General features: G+C 39.5%; 1 protein-coding gene across 5 annotated transcripts in view; it reads left to right on the top strand.

The window, feature by feature from the left end:
* The window catches only part of FGD4 (FYVE, RhoGEF and PH domain containing 4), a 110,161-nt gene that overhangs the window by 28,447 nt on the left and 60,631 nt on the right, over window positions 1–21,083 (top strand). Inside the window, exon 1 of one of the 5 annotated variants that reach the window (XM_037388262.1) lies at window positions 6,093–6,180. The exons of 2 other annotated variants lie outside the window; for them this stretch is intronic. In XM_037388262.1, coding sequence (XP_037244159.1) covers window positions 6,171–6,180 — 10 coding nt within the window. In that variant the 5' untranslated portion in view covers window positions 6,093–6,170. Of the gene's footprint in view, window positions 1–6,092; window positions 6,181–13,861; window positions 14,162–15,730; window positions 15,914–21,083 lie in introns of those variants that run through there. 2 more of the 5 variants (XM_037388264.1, XM_037388263.1) reach the window with 2 other exon arrangements.

The raw sequence follows: 21,083 nt of genomic DNA, 5'->3' as shown, positions 1-21,083 counted from the left end.
ATGACGTAAAGAGCCTGACAGTAGTGGGCTTGTCCAGAAGAGACATCTATGGAGTAACTTATTGCTATTTTCTGTCACCTAGTGTGGGTGTGTGTGGAGGTGACAGAGACAGACTCTTGGCGATGAACAATATTGGCCAAGAGGCAACAAATGCAACTGCAACAAGTGAAATTCCACCTACGTGTCAGGGGAAGAAAAATTTGGCATCAGGGTGTTCAAACACTGGAAGAGATGCCCAGACGGTCTGTGGAAACTCCATCCTTGGAGACACTCAGAGCTCAACTGCCAAGACCTCGAGCAACATGATCTAAGCTGGTCCTACTCTGAGGAGGGAATTGGACTAGCTTACCTTTAAGGTTCCTTCAAAACTAATTTTTTGTATGAGCTGGGGTAGGAGGAAAAGTGGCTTGAACCGGATGGGGTCTAACACTTGGTAGATTGTCTGTTGTGATCTGCAAATGCTCCTGTAAGAGTGTAGATGCCTGACTGCTTAGCTGGAAATATGAATGGCCCAAAGCATACAGAGAGTTTCCTTTTATCTAACTTCATTCAATAATTTGCAGTAACACTTTGGGCAGTGACTCTCTTGCAGCAGTAAGACAGTAAGAATATTTATTACAAGATGGGCCACACTAAAGAAGCTCTTACTGAAATACTGTTTTTCATTGGCTGCTGTTCTGTGTAAGGCAGATAAATTAGTTGTTTTGCTTCCTACAGTAAACACAGAAGTACAAACTCCTTTGACTTGGATAGCAAAAGAAACCATGCAGCATTTTGTAGTTGTGATTCATGCTCCCTCTAGTTCAGCACCTTAGCTGCAAGAGCTTTTCTCCTGTAGATGATTTATTTGCAGTCCATGGCTTCATTTTCTAAGGAAGTCATTCAATTATATACTCATTGAATATATCATATAATATGTGATATTATATCTTGAGACATCTTCCTTGGTATTTTAGTTACTGTGATGGTCTGTCCTGAAGGAACTGCAGACTTAATATAAAATTTCTTCTTCAACAGTCATTTTTCATTTTTCCTTCTAGTATCCAGGTACATAATAAGGTGCCAGCTAAGACGATAATGCACTCTAGGATCCAAACCTTGCAAAAGTGGATTCCTCAAATGGGAGCAGCAAATACAAGCCTGTTACAGCTGTGTATTTAATGGCTTGATTTTTGAATTTATTGCCCAGCATCAGACATCTGCTTTGAAAGTCTTTTATGAAAATATCATCATACAGGCAAATAGTTTCAGTTCTGGAAAAGGCAAAAAGTCATAATCTTCACCACCCACCACCTCCAGTCAGTCATGGTTGTTGACAGAAAGGCTCAGCAATCTATTCTGATAAATGCCTGGGACATACTGCAACACCATAAATATGTTTGAGTCCTGTACAGAAAAGATAAAAAAATCCTTGGAAAAGGCAAATCTGACCTGGTTTGGTGTTTTGGGTTTTTTTATGTGGTTTGTAAAGACTTTTTTTTTTAGTTTTTCAAGGTATGAGTGCATACACTCATCAGAGATCCTTTAGCTGCAGTATGTCTTTCCATGTGCAACTGATTTAAAAGTCATAATGAGGATGTCCTAAACCATAAAAAGATTAGGAAGAAGCTAAAGAATAAGTAGCAATGTTTGCACTCTAAAATGGTGAGTCAGTGTCATGGGTGTATTGTGGCCATGGACTTGGCAAAATGCAGGACAGCTGTTCAGAATCTGCAGTGAAGTGACAGGGACCAAATGAAAGTGGGTATCTTTGTAAAAAAAAATTGCTTTTTATGACACTGATGACCTAAACACTTTTGTATTTAAAAACAAATTATAGAAAAATTTCCAGTATGTGTTATCTGAATAGTAATATAGATAGCACAAAGGTTTTGGCATGAAGTAAACTTAAAGAGCTTTTGTGCTTGTTCAGCTCTGTGAGCTATTTCCAGTTTACTTGGCTCTTGCTGCATGAAAAAGTACTGTGTGCTGTCACTGCTGATTAATAAAACTTACCATTTTAATTTAGAGGGAGATGTACAGAATGTACAGGTGTGAGGACAATTAGGTGTTGGCAACCTGATGTGATTTGAACATGATTAATAATAACTCTGTAGGGCCTGGCTTATTTATAGACTTAAATACCAAACAAACAGCACCACCACCACCCCCACCAGCCCTCACCTGCTTTGAAATGAAAACAGTTCTGTGCTTATGTGCACGTCAGGGTTCTCTAGCAGCTCCTCTTTTCCTTTAGCTGTCTTACAAACCTAATGATGGATCAGTTTTTGTTATCAAATTTTTCTGTTTCAAGGAGCTGTTCCCCCCCTCCTGCCCATTGGCTATTCTACTGAAATAGGATGTTGAGTAGATGAGTATAAAATTCCGCAAAGCCACTTTTTCCAGAATACCTGAGAATTTGACCCATTGCTGTGACATAGTGTATGCGCAACAAAATCTAAAAAGGGAGTACTAATTCATCCTGGTTGTTTATTAAAAAAAAAAAAAAGGATGCTTATTGACTATAATCAAACATAGCTATTGTTTTGTTATTCTCCTGGGTATGGGAGAGACCACGGTATGAACATGGAAAAATTCCTCTGAACACACACGTAATGTTTTTGCTTATTTTGGGTTAGAGGTTGGTAGTCTTCTGAAAATACGGGCCCTTGGCAGATTTTGGTTTCAATATTCAGTGAAGATATGTGCTGTCAAACAGGGAAAGGAAAATAGCAAGAATGTTTACTATCATGTACTGTACTTATATAGGCTTCCTTATGCATCCCAAGAGACCTTGCCAGATCTTTCTGCTCCCAAATCCAAACAACTGAATCCCTCAAACCTCCAGAGAGGTTGTTAAGAAAGACAGTAAGGCTTCTTGTGGTTTACAGTGTCCTCATAGTCTAAGTAACTGGGACTAGAGTCTCTTTCGGCTATTTCTTCAGTGTTTCCCGAGCTTTTGGAAAAACCAAAATGGTTGAATTTTCCATTTTAAAATAAAATGTTGAGCAGTCTCTCCCTCCATTCCGTAAGCCACATAGGTGTTTCTAGCTTCCAGCTGCTGCTTTGGAGAGAGGTGGTAAATGTACAGGATGTATATTGTGTTCAGAGGAACACACGCTCAGTTTGGCAGCCTTCTGCTGCTGTTTTGTGTTGAGTCAACTGAAGTATTTGTATCCATTTTTAGCATCATTTTTGATAAAACACAGATGTAGATGCCTTTGGTTTTACAACTGAGTGTCTTAAATTTGGATGTGCTAAATCTTCTCTTTGAGTTGGAATGGATGCATTTTGGAGATTTATTTGTTTTGGATCATGTAGTACTGAGTTAAAAATCTATTCTGGGGTGCTCTGTCTCCGTTTTGTAGCTTCCAGCTATGAATGTCACAACTTATTAAAGTCTCTACTTGTTTTGTAGTAGAGTGACTGATTAATAGTTGAATCTGAACCCTGTTAGACTACAGATTTTGCTATGTTGTGTCCCGTCATAGTATGGGATTGCCTTAAAGTTAGATTACAATTTACTGAAGCAATAGAAATAGACTATTTGAAGAGACACACACACAAAAAAAATCACTGTATTACAATGTGGCCTTAATTATTTGTCATCAAAGGCTTAAGGTAAGTTTAAATAAAATAATAGGAGTTCAAATAAATGGCAGTGTAATACATGATACAATGCTGCTGTATTCTAAGTAATTGTGGTCCAGATGAGTAAGTGCTCTTTGCAGAGTGCTGGATGCAGGTGTTTTCCTGTAGATAACAGCAATCACTCCTAATGGTTAGAGTGCTGATCAAATGTAACTGTGCAAAATGAAAAGCAGACTTTTTGTTTCATTCATTTCTGTTCAGCTATCACTTCCTTCTAAAACCTGAATTAGCAGGAAGAAAAAGAATGTGAAAATTCAATATGCTGTTAAAGTTGCAGGAGGTTGATGGAAGTCATATGACTGAAAAGATTGTTATAATTCATACTGAGCTTTCAAATACTAGCTTCAGGGCTTGAAGAAAAGCATGAGAAGGGTTTCTGGGAGAGATAGTAGACAGCATTAGAGATGATGATGTTTAAACTCCATTTTTTATGATAATGCTGAGAATCTTAGCCCAGCTAGTAGTTAGGTGAAAATCAGAGTGTGGTTGAATTATGCTAGTAGCACCAGATGGTTTTCTAGTGAAGAACCATTAAAATCCAGTTCATAAATTCATTAGATGAACTGTCTGGCTGCACTGTATTTTTCTTTCTCTTCTGTTAGGCTGAGGTAGGTGTAGTGCATGCATTTGATGATGTAGTCTTCTCACAGCCATCTTCCCAGGATGGACTAGACATACAAGTTATGCTTCAGAGCTAAGCATTGGAATATGTAGTCCTCTGGTATTTCTTCTATTAATATATTTCTGGAACTGTCCTATTGATCATTAAATGACAATTTTCTGAAATCTAAATTTTCGCATTTTATGAAGCAATAGTGCAGTAGACGTGCTGCTCTTTTTCTTTTAGCTTATTGTACCTCGTGTTGTAAAAAAAAAAAAAAAATCTATTTGAGGAGGAGATACTCCAGTGGGTGTTAGTCTTCCTAGTGCAGCTGTTTGTGAAGGGCACTGTCCTGCAGGGATGGGGCATGTATGCCCCTTAGCATGTATGGGGCAATTAATCTTGACTTCGCAAGACTTTATTTTATTTTTCTGCATTGCATTACTGTTGTGTCTTACTGTTATGAAAGTTAACAAAGTCTTCAGTAGTTTCTCAAAATAAAAGAACACTAAGAAACCCCAAACCTCCAAAACCCATGTAAAAGATTTTATCTTTTTATTTGATTACTTTTGTCACTTTCTTAATGATTTCAAACTTTTCCCGATATGAGGTCTGTGAAACTCTTTCATGTGACACCTCAGATTTTCTAGAATTATTCTTCTGTTGCCAGGAGTTGGGACTTCTAGTATATTGAGAGATAATGATATTACCTGTTTTTTTCAAGTAATTTGTTTCTACAGCTGATGCATAAAAGTTGTGCTTATAAAGGGATTCACACATCCCAACTTCAAAGGGAGAAGACTGACTGCAAGAGGCAGTTACACACAGTGCTCTGTATGATGTAGCTTATACCTCATTTCTTCAGAGATCTGTTGAAATGGGCTTTTTTTCTCTGTATGTAATGTACCTAAAATGAGAAGTGAAGTATTTAATGGACTTCTAAAGAAGCTGCACAGAGCAGGTAGTGTGAGGTATCTGGCTGTCTAGCAGACTTTCTAAACAAAGCTGCTGGCATCTTCTATGTCTGATGCCATGGGATTTTGTTGTAAGGGTTCACTATTGTGGCGTGCTGAAAAAAGTCCTTTATTTTACCTGAAAATCCTCTAGTACCATTTCAGTAAGATAGAAGTTAACGCAGAAGAGAGTCAGAAGGTTTTGAAGTCACTGCTTACATGTTTCTGTGCGCAATTTTGCATGGCTCAAACATGTAGCAGTAGAAGGCTTAGAGGCCTTCTGCTGAAATTTGATATAAAGACAACAAAGATAAGAAGCAAAGATAGAAGAGCACCAAATGCACTAAGATTGTTGTGTTTATGAGTTTCCTAGTACTGGAAGATAATAACTCACTACTATACAGTTTAGTACTATGAAAAGAGTAGTGAGACTTCAAGCACAAGTAACTTACACAAATCCCCTCTCTGAACTTCCCCATGTGTTTCTAGTTCTTCACAAACTAAAACACAGAACGACTCTTCTACATTGAATGACAGCCATTCTGCATCGTCAGAACTGCCCATTATTTTTGTTAAGAAGTAAGGGTTCTTAAAAGATCTTAAAGGTGTGACTGGAATATAGCTTATATAATGCGGAAGAGCTATCTACAGCTTTCTACAGCTATAGAGTTCTCCTTATTGGTGACACTGAGTCAAATGAATCTTGACCTGTAAGGATTTTATGTCTTTTTAACTAAACATTTTCTTTGACTTAAGTTCCTACTCGCACAATCTGCTGCTACTCTGTGTTGAAATGTTTCTTCTTGCTTATTTCCTGAGCTATGTCACTAAGTTATGAAATTCAGAACTTCCTTTTTTATATAACGAGTTGATAATGTTCATTCAATGCCCAGTTTAAGGACTGTCTCCTAGATGGGTAGTTACTTGCACAAAAACATTGGAATGTAAGGACTTCAGCTTGCAGTAATGATGTTCCTTTATAAGGCATGGGTTTCTGTAAGTAGACCTCTTTTTTTAATTTTTTTCCCTGTTTTTAAAATAATTTACTGATTTTGAAGTAAATTTTTGATCTGTGGGAGCCTCAGAAATATTGGAAAATAAAGATACGCATAGTTTGTTAATCCTGGCCTGTAGCTGATACACTTACAGAGCTCTCTTAAAGAACTGGAGGACAGCAGGAGTCAAGGAAGTTCACTAGTAGCCTGTGATCAAATTGTCTGTGCAGGAGTGCATTCTGTAGTCTAGATCTAGTTTTTCTGCTAATATCAACAAGAAGCATGTTGCTTGCTGTCGTTGAGGAAGGATAAGTGATCTGTCAGCATCCAAGGGCAGCTGGACTGAACTGCGCTCTCATCGCTTGGGTGAGCAGCAGCAGAAGCAGAACATGACTGTTTTGATCCAAGGCAGCTATCCCTACAATGAGAAGTTGAATCTTGTGACCTTCCTCACAGCACACAATAGATTTGTGTGCAAATTTGAACTTATTTTCTGACACTTTCCTAACCTTTCCTTCCTATTTTTCTGTCATGTGCAGTCTGAAAATAGTCATGATCTGTGAGAGTATAGAAGGGAGGGAAGCGGTGCATGTCACTACAGCCCACCCACAGCATTAGATAACAGTGCATCACCAAATGTTCAGTTTTCATGGAAGTGAAGTTTAGATAATAATCTACTAGCTTGCCTATATTCTAGCTGTTTAAAATATAAATACAGGCAGACTGGATGGAGCATATTTCACTGTAGTGTAGATATACACTACATGTATGAATTTGCACTATATTGCGTTACTTGAGGGACATAGAAATGCTGTTAAATATTCATCCCTGTTTGTACTGCATGGCTTTGACTCAGTGAGCTCACCAGTGCTATAGCAGAGACAATTAAAACTTCAGCAGTGTTTCCAAAATTTTTTCTGGTGAGCAAGATCACTGTTTTAGTTCGGCTTTGTATGTGTGTATGTCAGTCATTACTACTTTCTCAGAATGTGTAGGAGTCTTTCTTTGGAGGCATATCTTGATTTACATTGTTTATTTTTTTTCTTTATCCTTATATGTAGTAAATACTTCTGCAATTAAATACAAACTATGAGAAGTCTAGACCTTTCAAGGTATTGGAGTAACCCATGTGCTAATATCCTTCCCCATCCCCTTGTAGCAAAAGAGTAAGATCCTTGAAAGGTACGGCTCCTTCTTTGTTGTATTGTATATTGTTAGCAGTAATAATACAAGCATTCATGATATTCTTACTGCAAGTGAAATGCTGCATAGTAATAAACTATACTGGACCTGTTACTTCTATTGAATATGATCTGAGAAAGAGAGAACCTGTGATTTTGTGCGCTGTGCCTCTAACGGCATGTATTTGTCATGGGTCCACCTGGAAGCCCCAGCAGTGACCAAGACCACTAGTACCCATCAGATTTGTCTAAATAGTCTCTGCCAAAACCTTCGTTTTTGTGCAACTGTGAAACTCATCCTTGTGTTGCTCATCCTTGTGGGAGGAGGTAGACTGCAAAGAGAACTTTGAGACATTGAAATGTATACAAAATAAAAACAGGAATATTTTGGATGACTCTAGTGATACACATAGTTGCTGTCGGCCTAAGTGATACCTTAAATTTGGGATTTAAAAAAGCGAACCCACATGTGTGAGCTGGCACAAGAGGTAGGTGGAATTTTTAGTTTTTGTTGGTGTGGCCTTGGTGGCTACCAATAAATCCTGTGATACCACTTTTCCTTCCACTTGTCAGTGGAGCTGCCAGCTGTGGGCATGGATGGAGCATGCTCCACAACTGCTTGATCAAATCCCAAGCCTGGTGTCTGTAGACACCTTACTGCTGACTGATCTCTCAACCTGCTGAAGGAGCTTCAGGCTAGGGAAGAGCAAGGTGTTTTGTAAAATTCGTCTGTTGCTTGGTCAGAAAACTGTTACAGAGTGCTCAGAAGGGTGTTTATGTTGGATCTAAACCAGGTGTTTCTAGATCTTGGAAATCTGTGGCAAAGAACTGCTGAGTTTGGAGAGGAATTTAAATTGCATCAATGTGTATTACGTGAGTCTGCTAAATGCATTTTAAGATTATTTTTTTTTCTGCATTCTTTGCCACTAATAGGTTAGCCACCTGCAGTGGGCTAAATCACAAGGACACTGATGTAATATTTAGCACAGCTCAAATACCACCACTCCTGGTGTACCTCAGATTACCTCTATGAAGCATAAATTAAAGTTCTGGAGTTATAACAAGTTTTTTTTTTTTTTCCCCCCAGGTTTAATTGATGAAGTACGAAAACTTCCTGTACGTGCACAGAGGAGATTAGCACACTGAATACCCATAACATCTTGAATTATTTTATGGTAGTAGCATGGTTTCTCTGCATTTTCTTACTCTCCTACTGTTCATGGTTTTTGTTGAAGGATGCTTCATAGAGGAAGGAATGTACAGGCTGTTTTTCTTCCAGAAACACCGTTTCTATCTTTTTGTTTACAAGTTCTGTTGGGAGTTGTCCAGGCCAGGGTAGAAAAGCAGTCCTGCAGTTCCCATCCAGACTTCTCAGAAACTGTTTAGTAAAGCCTAAAGAGAAAGGAAAGCCCCGTGGCCACAGTTCACACCCATGTGCTACTCTGATGTCTATTCTGCTTTCAGTAGGAGCTTAACTGGTAAATAAAGAGCACAGGGCAGAGCCCCTGGGGTTAGGCTCTTCCCCAGAGCTGGATTTACTCTTGCATTGCTCAGAACCCTGTCCAAAGAGCTGTCTGTGATCTCTCTTTGAGTCTTGCGTGTCTGAGCTTTGGCTGGCTCAGCTGTCAGACACTGAATGTCAAACCTAGGAGGCTGCTGCTTTTCCATGGAAACACTCTGTGTGACTGCAGAAATAATCAGGCATGTCTGGTGGTTGCTGTGCCCTATTGTTGGATGCTTTGAGATACTGAACTGAATTGTCCTACCTTGACAAACTGAGTTCTTAGCTAAAACCAGCTTTGCTTTTGTCATCCCTCTTGCTTTTTTTTTTTTTTTTTTTTTATGCAGACGGATTGAAAAGCATTAGTGTCACAGTTTATTCTGCTGTTGGAATGTAAGTCCCTTGATGTTGGCTCTCCCTTTCTCTCTGTTCATGCACATCTTGCAAAAGGAACTCTAAACTTCTTGCTTCTAAGTAGGTACCACCAATAGAGCTGTCTTGTGCCTTGTATGTGCAAGGCCTGAGCTGCAGTATCCTCTTTAGGGAGGCTGTGCTATCACACATTCTCCTTAACAACTCTTCTGTGCACTACATTTTACTGTTGACATAAAAATAATTCAGCATTTACAAGAAATCCTGTTAACTAACTGTTCCTGATCAGCAATTTCCAAGAGAAATTTCTTTACTGGAGAAAGGGATTCTATTCTATGGCCTTTGGATGGACGTATGTTTCTTTGAAATTACATTTTACATTATTTACTTTCCATTATTTTAATCAATGTGCCTGACTAACTCTAGATATACTTTGGTATCGGCTTTAAAGGAAAAACAATGTCCTTTTCTACAGGCATTACTAGCTTGGAGGCACTACTGATACAGCTCAGTGGGTGAGGTGCCATAAAGTATTTGGAAACTAAAGTAATTCCAGTTTATGGAATAAGTGTTTATGTGTATTGGGCTGGTGCTGTTCCTGATCTGAAGATAGTTATCTTTGGAGACATAACAATAGAAGCCTTGGGTTTACTATTTCTATAAGGAATTTAATTTCATAACTTGAAAGTTATTTTGAAGGACTGCTTATAAAGGAAGGATAACTTTCAGGCTTGTACACCAGGTAGGTGGCTAAGATGGCCTAGTATGAGCTCTGTCCATGTTTCTTTGTTGTGCTTTCATGACAGTTGCCAAAAAGAAACATCCACAGAAACAGCTGTTGTAATATTAGAAGAATGATTGCTGCAGTGGATGGAGACAGTCTGTGTCACTGAACTGGTGAGAAGGAGATAGGTTGTCTCCCTGCTGCGAATCCCACTTTTGTAAGCAGTAGCAGTTTGGAAGGGAAAGGTTTATCTCTCAAAATGTTGACTTCATTTAATCAAACAGTGGCCATAAGAACAAGAGCAAAACAGTTGCTGCCCCTTCTCCCATGCTCAGCACACATGCACTCCCAGGCTACATGGGCACTCTGTGAAAGAAGAAGAAACTTTATAGTCTTTTCCTTGTGATGTTGAGGGAGCAAATGTCAATGAAAACCCATGCAGTCTGGAAGTAAGGGGAGTGCAACTCACCAGGCATGAAATCTCCATTTGCTTTATGTCTGTAGAGGTGCTGCTGAGGAAGAATTTGCTGTCTGCAAGGGTTAGTTCATTGCTTTCCTTCTGCTAAGTACCATTGTTTTTTTTAATTTAGGAAGACAGTCAGTTGAGACAAGACTGGAAAACCATCTCTGTCATACAAAGGGATCTTAAAGGACTAGTGTGGAAGCCATAACCCTTCTGTGCTTATCACAAAAAATGTTAAATCTTGAGATTCTAGACAAGTCAGAGGAAATTTTGCAGATTTCAGCCCTTACAATTGCTTGCAGAAGAGTTTTTTATACTCTTAAAAGTGTAGATGCCTTGTTTACCTTGAAGTGAACTTCCTCAATACCAGATGGCATCAAGTTAAAAGACATACATACATATTATGTTGAAGTTGCTTTCTTTTTAGAAATAAATGTGATACTATAATAGAGCAGATCAGTGGTCTATTGTATAGCTTTATCTTTATCTCTGGCAGTAATGTACAGTTGGTGCAACTGTAAGGAGTTATGAGGCTGTTTCAGTAGAATTCGAAAAACAAGTGTGAGGAATGGGCAGAAGTTCAAAATTATGCAGGTGTGAGGCCCAGTGTCGCTTACCTAGATGCTGTGGTTGGCTTTATAAATAAAACTTCCATATCTTATGCAGAGGATGGAGACTAACTTCTGTCAATATCAATATGCCTTATTCTAAACTCACATAACTTGTTTTGGGTGAACAGATTTTAAGCAATCATCACCAACAAAATAACATATCCAAATTGAAAAACATACATTTCTAAAGCCTAGTTTGAGTACTCATCAACTTGAGTAAAATACCAAAGTCTTGGTCTATCGGATAGCAGCTGGGACTGGAAAAAGTTGAAGCATATGGTGTCATCGTTACAAAGGACAGTCCCTTCAATGGAATCAATTCAGGAGACAGGATGTCAATGTGTTGCTTATTTTTCATTAATATCTTCCAGCTAAAAACAATTTATTCCTAAACTCCTATCTGGCTTGGACTGGGCCAAAGAATAAGGGGAGATAGCTAAGTTTTCTTTCCCTTGTCCTCCCCTCCTCAAAATTATTTTGGATGTGCTGTTTTCCTCTCTCATTTTCAAGTAGTTTGAATAAATCCTTTGTCAGGTAATACTGAAGGTACTTTTTTAGTGCTGCTCCATGTAACTTTAACAGTGCTTTTGTGAAAATGTGTAGTGCAGCCCATTGCCTCTTTCTTTGTGTGGTGGCTGCTCCATGTAGTTTATCCAAAATGGATTCTGAATGTTGTTACCCTCACTCTGCTAGCAGCCCTCCTATAATGAGTACAGCTAGTACTTGTTCAAAAACAGATGGTCTGAGGGTTTTTATCAGTGTCTGGAACATGTTTTCCAATGCCAAAATTGCTTATAATATTTCAGTAGACAACATTTTTTTAATACAAAGTTAGAATTCACATAAATCTAGAAAATTACTTTGTAGGAGGTCTCTTTCATGAAGGAAAAGACTGAAACTGAACTTGAATCCCTGTAATTTTGAAGTCAGTCTGTTTGCCAAGAACATAATTGCCACAATTTTTTTCCAGAAATGCATAAATAAGTAAAATCTATTAGCATACTAAAACTAATTTCTGAGCCACGGTCATTATTTTTAAGAGGCAAAACAAGAAATGCTGTTGGTGTGTTCTGTAATGCTTAAATGCTGAAAAGTTTTTAATATTAACAATTGGCAAGTTAAATAGGAAATTGGCTTCCTTCCTTACATTATTTTGCCCTTGTTGCTGATGGATGATTGGTGTCTGTGGTTGCTTAAGACATTTTTGATGATGTAAAGATTGCTTATTTAGAGGAAGAAAATGGGTTGAAATTAGCGGCATGAGTCAGAAGGACCGTGGTCCTGGAGGGGAAGTCAGCAGACCTGGGTTTGGTCCCATGCCTGTCCCCGGTACCCTTGTGAGCCCTGTGAGACCCCTCTGAGGTCTGCATCCTCTTCAGCTGCCATGCTTTCCGTGGCAGGGGGCTCTTGTATGGCTTACAGGTACTCAAACGCTACCAGCAGTGATCTGAGAGACTTCCAGTGTTAATGCACTAGCAGTTTAATAGAGGTATCTCTTACCAATGTAAGAAAAACTTCATTGTGCTTGCTGTGAAACAAAACTGATTTCCTTTTGCAGTAAGGATGAGGTAAACTGAAAATTAGGGTTGGGGTGGGGGTTGGGGTTGCAGAAGAAAATTATTGAGCTTCGTGCCTGGAGCCACCCACGGGAAAAGACGGGTGTTTTTGTGATGGTGGGTTCCAGCACAGGGTTTTTCAGTCCATTACAGGAGCAAATGCTGCCCTGCAGGACCAGCTACAGGATCAAAGGTGTCATTAAGGGAGAAAGGAAACAATTTTCCCTTCCTCAAAAGAATAATTCACTAGGCCTAAGTTAACATGTAGGAACCTGAAGTGCAAACTTCTCTCAGCTTTAAGTAGTATTACTCAAAAATTTTTGACACAGTGCTAGTCATAAATGCTACATGGTTTTGAGTGAGAGGAGAGAAAGTTTGAATGCATCACTAGCCTTAGTCCACAGACTACTGTGCTTTTGTACGTTCAGTGTTTCAAGCCTTAAATATGTTGGGACATGGTCCCATGCAACTCATCAGTATTTAAAGCCTTAATATGCACTTCCAAAGCTCTTTCTATTTTGCAGACAAGATCATTATCAGATGGTCTTGAAAAGCCACTTCCCTTTTGCGTCCAGATAATGTTGGTGGGAATTTCGCAGAGCTGGTGCACGCTGTCGCCGTCGGTGCGGGTGTAGCTGCGTGGGTCTGGCCTGGTGAGAGCAGTGGTTTCAGGCACAGCTTTGATGCAAAAAAAGGGTTTTCCAGACACGCCTCCACCAGCAACCCAGTCATGCAGCAGAGACACGGCAGCTTTGCCTGCTGCTGAATCAGCGTTGGTCTCGCAGATGTGGAGCAGATAACTGTGGCAGGAGCCCTAAGACCAAAAGCTAGGGTCAGTGCAGTTCTTGTTCAGAAACCCCCAGGTTGGGAGATTAGAGTATTCTTGAGAGGAACAATTGCAAGGTCCGGGAGATAGAGATCAGGCAGCAAACACTCCCTTCGTGCTAAAATCAAACCCATTCAGGGGAACTAAGCCTGCCTTCAGAAAATAATTTTGTCGGGGGTGGGGGGTGGGGGGGTGGGAAACAGTCTTCAGCTAATTTCTCTGAACCCTCTGTTTTAATAGCAAATGAAAACCCTTGCTAGCTTCACCTCCACCTTAGCGTGTGTTTTGCCCTCCTTTCCCCCCTGCTGAAGGAGGGTGCAGGAGTAGGCAGTGTCAAGGTTAAACCTGGTTGCAAGCTTTTGTTAAGGTGTTCTGCCTGCTTGCGAAGGCAAGGCACCTGCTAGGCATGCCCAGTGAGCTCTAGGAGCTGGCTCTCCCTTCACTAAGGCTTTGCAAGGCTGAAGCACAAAGAACGCTTGTTGCCCAGTCCCCGGGAGTCTCCCAGTGCTACCACTAGCTGGGGAGGACTGGTTACCATGGATGCTGCCATCTGTTCGCTCCCCGCCGGAATGTGATTATCCTTGCTGGGTTGGGAACCAGCAAAAGCAGGGGAGCGTGTGCTGTCGGCAATTATCCGCAATGGAGTGCGTTAATGGAAGGCTGGGATTAGCTAGCTGGAGGAGCACATAAAAGGATTTTCCCAAAACTATTAATGATTTCTAGCCAAGAGGAGTAAGCTTTTCACAAGGTCAGTACTAAATTCATTGTGTATGTGACTAATTTATAATTGGTGCAGTGACTGTATGATTTAAGGATTGTAGCAGCATGGAAATAATGCTTATTGTTAAGAGGGTGTGTGTGTGAGAATTGTATTTTAAATATCTTTGTTTGTCTGTTTCAGTTCAAGCAGTTTAATTTGGGGTCATTAAAGTAGTAAGTTAGAACAATAACTGGCCAAACTGATACAAATGGAGCAATATCTCTTGTCTTTATGAAATGCCGTTCGCTGCCAAATCTGTTTGATTTACATGCCTTTTCACGCTGATTGCTTTTTGTCTCAGTGATTTCTTTTTGGATGTGATACGTGTTTGGTTTTCATACTGGCATGAAGGGTGAGACGAGGGGGAAATGTTCAAACAGAGCTGGCAGTACAATGGATGTTTAGGGTGTTTTATGCAGTTTGCCCAGAGGAAACAGCGTAAGGGAGGCAGAATGCAGGAGCAGGTTTTCCACTCTTCGTTCCCACCCTCTGCCCCTCTCTCCAACTCGCCAACTAACCAAACATTTTGGACTCCTTCTCTTATAGACCTTGATTATACGGACACTTGACATGAGTTTTCAGGATACTCCGCAAATATCGTGACACTTTTGATGGCAAGATTTCATTTAAAGGGGAAAATAAAATTAGAAATACATGCTTGTAAGGCTTTTGTACCCATTAAAAGACATTTTTTGGTGTGCTGTAGGAGCTAGGAGTATTAATTTTTTTCATAATAAGTACATGACGAACTTACAACATTATTTGTATGTAGTTCAAATTACAGACTTAAAGGAGAGGCATTAAAATTAGTTTGTACCCCAAATAAATAAAATGTTACTTCAGCAGATATTTTTAGTCACGTATGGGCTTTCCCTTTTCAAATAAAGCTTTTACATTCATCCCTCTTGCCAGGACTGCCATTTTTATTTGGTACAGGGGAGGACACTACTAGAGGCTTTTAATTAAAACTGTGTTAGTCCCGGTTCCACTGATCTGCACTCTGCTTTTATGCACTTAAAATGTCAGTGCTTTGGAGTCTGGGAGGAAAGTTACCGATGGAATTAGTAAGTTACAATTGCAACATATTTGACTGGGATAAATGTTTAACCTACAAGATGCATTCCAAGACTTGGAATGCCTAACAAAAGTGTGTGGGGGGGAGGTTGGGAGGGTTTTGTTTCTTTGAGTACTTTAACTGTTTGTGGTGTATGAGCTTTTCTTGTGCTTGTGGAAGCCTGGTATATGTGCCTCAAGTCCTTTCAGACATCATGTCACACTTGCACGTTGGTGGAACTGGGCAAACGCTCTTAATGGAAGCTGTATCATGTTGTAACTAAAAGGATTTTTTTTAACCCTTTCCTGCTCCAGAATTTAAGTATTGCATTGCTGTTGAAGTGGATGATTTATGCAAAACTTGCTTTTAATTGGCTGCAGTGGACTTGTTCACACATGCAAGTTGCAGGTCTGTAATTGCGTTGTTAAAAGGAACACAGGAGGCAGATTGGCTTTTGTGCTTGAAAACAGATTAGACTTTCACCGTTCTGACTCTTTGCTGAACCTAGCTGGAGGGAAGGGCAACCACCTCAAGGTTATTCTGTAGCTGGTGTGGGATGTGTTACTGTTCACTGGTCTGTTTCTGGTAAGGTAGCTGTTACCTGCAGGATTTGCTCTCGCCGTGGATGTGAATTACCATCTCGCTGGCAAGTCTTCACAGACAGCAACAATCATATCACCATAAAGGTAATAAATAGCTTGTGCACCCCTTCCAGAGGTCATTTCTCCTGATTGCAGGCTGCTGGTGTGCTGAGAACCTTGCTTTTCCGCTGCCTTTGCTAAACCTGTTTCAAGGATAAATAGGGGGCTTTAGATTTGGCATTCTCCAGCTCTTACTATATTCTCTGATGAGCACTGTGTAAATGTCCAAATAGTTATGAGCTAACAATTTTATTTCCTTCTTGAATAGTCTGTGTGTGGCTGTTGAATACTTTTCTTTTTATTATTATTATTAAATTTTACTTTAGGTCACTAGGTCAGTGTTGATTTGTGGATGCAGGATTTAAAGGCTAGACACTCTTTAATCCATTTGAGCATCTGGCCTTTCATAGTAGACATCCCATTTCCATGTAACAGAGGAGCTGTTAAATGTCTGTTTGACATTAATGATTTTTTTTTTAAAGAGTTTTATCTTTGGTAGATTATTACAAGTGGTTCTGATGTTTAAGCTTAATGCAAACAAATGAGGGGCAGTGTAATCTGCTACATGATCTCTTGAAGGAGATTTATTCTAAAATACAGGCTTTGGGGGCCAGCAGAGGTGATGGGTCATACTGAGTAGGGATTTACTAGGGTTTTTCAAGAGGGTAAACTCAGTTCAGGTACGTTGTCTCACAAAAATATTTTGAATGAAGTCCCCAAAAAATAATGTCTAGAAATACAACCTAGTATACAGTGGGCTTATCATACTCTTGTTTGTAATGCCTGTACATACTACACTTTCAGGAAACTTGTTATTAAATGGTAAAATCCCGAGTCAGTATATAGGAAGCTAGCTTGCATATAAGCGATCACAATTGTTTTCTTTGAGACAGACAAGTCTTTCTGCTTTTCACTTGACACATGACTGTGGAATGCTGTTTGACATGGGTTTATTTATACGTTGTGTTCAGGCTGCTACTTGGTGGAGCTTTTAAACAAGCTCAATACATTTTTAAGCTGCTGTTTACTTGTGTATTCTGAACATTAAAACAAACAAGCAAGCCTAGGCTCTGTACTGTCTCCTTAGAGCAGCATGGCTATTTCAAGGTTAAAGCCTGCAGCACCCTCTGAAGGGCCAACTGTTTCGGAAAGTCTTCTGCCTGTTTACAAACTGTTCTCTTTGCAGCCCCCATGAAATAATGGAGTCCTCGGGATGCGGGATGTGGGAGGATAAACCTGCTGACACAAGCACTGCTGCTGTTGGTCTGTTTGCTGGGCCTTAGTCATGTAAAATTGCTTGCGTCTTTTGTGCTTTGTATGGGTGGGGACAAAATGCAGGCATTAATGCTTTTTTCATGATGCTAGAAATTGCTGTCCCAGATTTTAGAAGATACCAAATCTGTGGAATTTGTTTGAAAGCAGATCACCAAACTAAACCAGTACAGTGAAACTATGAGTGACTGAATGTGAGAGACTGGCAATGTGCAGATCAGTTATACATCTGTGAGCTGTAGGAGGTTTTTTAGCTTTTTCCAGAGAGGCTTACATTTAGTGCAGAAGTACTTTTGTCCTTCCTTGTTGAGGTGTCTAGTTGAAGAACCTGAAAACTCAGAGCCGTTATGCAAATGATTTCAGAAAACATTCCTCCCAAGTAATACTTGTTGGGAGAAGAACAGGATGGGGATAAATGACTGTGTGCCAGCAATGGAATATCTTGAAGTGAAATTGTTTCTAATTTTTTTTCCCAGTTCACCCAGTTGCTCTTACTGTATGCAATAATTAGCTGTTCATTTCAAGTATAAAAATATTACTTGGACTGATAGATACATGGAAAGACATGGAAATTGTTTACTTTTGATGAATATCTGAGCAAAGTGAGTACTTGAATACCTTTGGGAATGTGGAGCTCAGGGCTGAAAGGAGCGATTTGCTCACTGAGGGAGTTTTGTGTGGGTTTTTCCCCTGCTCCCCTCAGTCAGGGGCAACCATGTAGCTTATGTCTCACTTATATGTTCAGTAGACTTTTATTCTGGCACACTGAGAGTCACAGACTGTTACTAGCTATGGTAACCTAACTATAAACAAAACTTTAAACTATAGTAAATGACCAAAATCCAATGTCACACTACACTTCAGGAACTGAGCAAGAAATGCTGAAGTCATTGCCAATGTCATGGGTTTCCTTTTAGCAGAGAACTTAAGCAGGCACTTGAGAAATGAACTCTACTAGCAGCACGATGCTTACCTGTACTTTGATGTTGTGGTTTTCCCACCACCGCAGAACTTTACCTTAATGAAGGTGGTATAGATGCAGCTAACCCTGATACTAAGCAGTGTTGCAACTTGTCTGTTCCACTTGTAGTAACACTTATTGGGGAAAAAACCAAAAATAATCCATGTTTGGCTGCCCAGTTAAGTAGTGTTGCAGTTATAGTTCTGAGTATCTGGTTTAGATTCGATAGCTAAAATAGAAACAATGTAGTGTGCCAGCCTTTTTAGCAAAGGCTCATGAACTGGGAATTGACGCTTCAGAAGACTTGAATTCCAGTCTCTTCTACAGTTCAGAGTTTTGTTTTGCAGGCACTGAGTAGTGACATGGGTGGTATGGTGTATTCCTGGAGTGGTGTCATACATGGTTGTTGCTTGAGTAATAGAGGGAAAATTAGCTCAAGATTTGTAGTACTACTAGAATGAACAAGTTAATTCTGTAATGAGTTCTTCTGCAGGACACAACCTGAACTTCTCACTTGGAATTTTTCTTTCTAGTATCACCCAGCATCTCTGTTGTGTGCTCCTACAGCCCTGTCTCATTTCCTACAGGAGCCAGTTTATTTTTTTTTCTTTTCCCTTTCTTAAGGTCACTGATGCTCAGGCAGATGAATGAAAGCATGAAATGTCTTTGTAATTCAGAATAGTTTGATGGCTTTCCATATCATGCTTGCAGATGTTAAATTGAAACTAAAATAAAGTACCTAGAAAAATAATTTGATGCTGGTTTTACTTGCATTGAACACGTTCAAGTATTATTAAGCTTTCTAAAATATCAAAAGGGTTCATAGCTTATATAAAATTACCTGTTGCTACTTTTCTCTACAGCTGTAATAGTTCTCTGGCAGCTCTGTGTGCCAAGGCAGGTTTCCATGACTAATTTTGATGTCTGTTCTCTTCAGTAGCTCTTGTTCACACCATTGCTTGAAACCTTATGTTGCTGTTATGACTTGGCCACCCACTGCAGTGCAACCGGCAAGTGTTTTGGTCCCTTGGCTTGTCAAGATTTCTCTGTTTAAGGCAGTTTTAACTGTGGGAGCTCTACAAGCTTTTAAAGATAGCTGCTATAAGCCAAAATAAACGGAAGACTTAGTGGTGGAATTAAAGCTTTATCTAAGAATCGAAACACAACAGTTAAAATCTAATATTATGAAATCTTCACAGTTAGCAGGGTGAGAACCATTTGCCCTTAGTAAAGTTGGCAATGCTGCACACCCCTCTGTTGTTTAACTAGCATCCTGTTATTTTTGGATAATGGTCTTATTAAAAACTCCGTCTAGAGCACTGTAGTTAAAGCACCTTGACCACCAATTCTTCCCCCTTTTGCCACTTATTCTGCAAGCCGTGGTCTGGTTTCTGCCATAACAGGATAATTACTGCTTGTAATTTGTGTGTGTGTGTTTATAAACCTGATTTTTATTAATTGTAAAATATAGTCTTTTTAAAAAATTGACTTAATTTTTCCAGACTTGTCTTACTGCTGATGTTACTTGTCTTATTGCTGATGTTTCCTTGGTTTGACTAAGAATATTCCAAAATTTTCCGACTGTTGAAAAATTCTGAAAACTGTAGAATGATTTTTGGCTTGCTGCTTAACCCTGGAGTAAAACTGGTTAGTAGCTGAGTTGTTTTGGGTTTTTTGTGTATGTCTTCTATGGAATGTCCTCAGCTTGCATAAATGATCCACAAAGCTAACAGAAACGTGATATTCCTGCAATTTGATAATAGACATTTTCAGTGCAAAATGATGCACAGAATACAGTCATGATGAGAGGGAAAAGCTGCTCAATCCAACACTTACAGTTCTTTTATACTGTAGTCTACTGGTCATGTTTTGATGGATTAAGACTTTCTTTGTAGATCACTGAAACTGCTTTAATCCAGTCTATTGCAAAATCAGGTGGCATTTTAGAATCCCTTTACATAAGAAAGACAACTAAACTTGGCTGTGTCTGTTTTACAGCTGTCTTCTGATTCTAGGTTTTTAGAGTTAATAGATAACAGTAAAAGAACCGTGGGGAAAAGCTTATTGATTACTTTTGCGTTAAAATAAATGATGAAAAGCTATTACTGTCTGGCTGATGAGGTCTGGGGTGTGGACAGCAATAATTTAAAGGAAATTACAGTTTCATTAGTGCTGATGTCTCTGTGAAGGCTGTGTTTAACTATCAGCACAACCTCTACTATGTAAAACAGTCACAACTGCTCTGATCTTCACCCTTATTGCACCAAAAGCTGAAATACACTTCTACATTCTCTTATTTGTCACCACTGTCCTAATGTTACCTACCTTCCTTTGAAATTGATCTGGGGAGTTCTTTTTGATAGGTTTTCTCTGGATGCTTGATATACACAAGGCTGGATGGACTGGGAAAAAAGCAGTACTAGGTATTAATGGCAGGGGAGAGAAAGCTCTGGAAAGAAGGTCCTGATTTGCTGACTCCCCTGTAAGTACTAGATTAAATTGGCTCTAGCAGAACAGAGTCAGGAGACTAAAGCTGTTTATATATTTGAGGCAGAAGGAAATAGTTACAAACAGGTAGTGGAATTTTTTGCCCTGAGACCTCATCTGGTGAAAGCTGTCCCTGTGCGTGCAGGGGGACTCAACTGCGTGATCCTTAAAGGTCCCTTCCTGCCCAAACCAGTCTATGGCTCCATGAGTTTTAGGAACTGATGTCTTCCGTAGAAAGTTCATCTGACACTTTCTATAATGTGACAGGGAGGACAGAGAAAGGTGGAAGGGGAGGGGCAAATGTATTGTGCCATCAAGTTTCTCTCCCCTAGAAAGCATGGAGTCAGAGTTAAAGTAGAATATATTGAAAATGCCTATACTGTCCCATATTCTGTGTAAACAGTATAATGAAATAATATAAATGGGATTCAGGAAAAGACTGAACAGATTTATGGTTAAAATGTCTTCCAGCAGCTGGTAAAATACAGTTGCACA

Source organism: Falco rusticolus, chromosome 5 (genome assembly GCF_015220075.1).
Source record: "Falco rusticolus isolate bFalRus1 chromosome 5, bFalRus1.pri, whole genome shotgun sequence".
In the NCBI taxonomy this organism is placed as follows: domain Eukaryota; kingdom Metazoa; phylum Chordata; class Aves; order Falconiformes; family Falconidae; genus Falco; species Falco rusticolus.
Note: the sequence above shows the minus strand (reverse complement) of the source record. Positions and strands in the feature narration are given on the sequence as shown.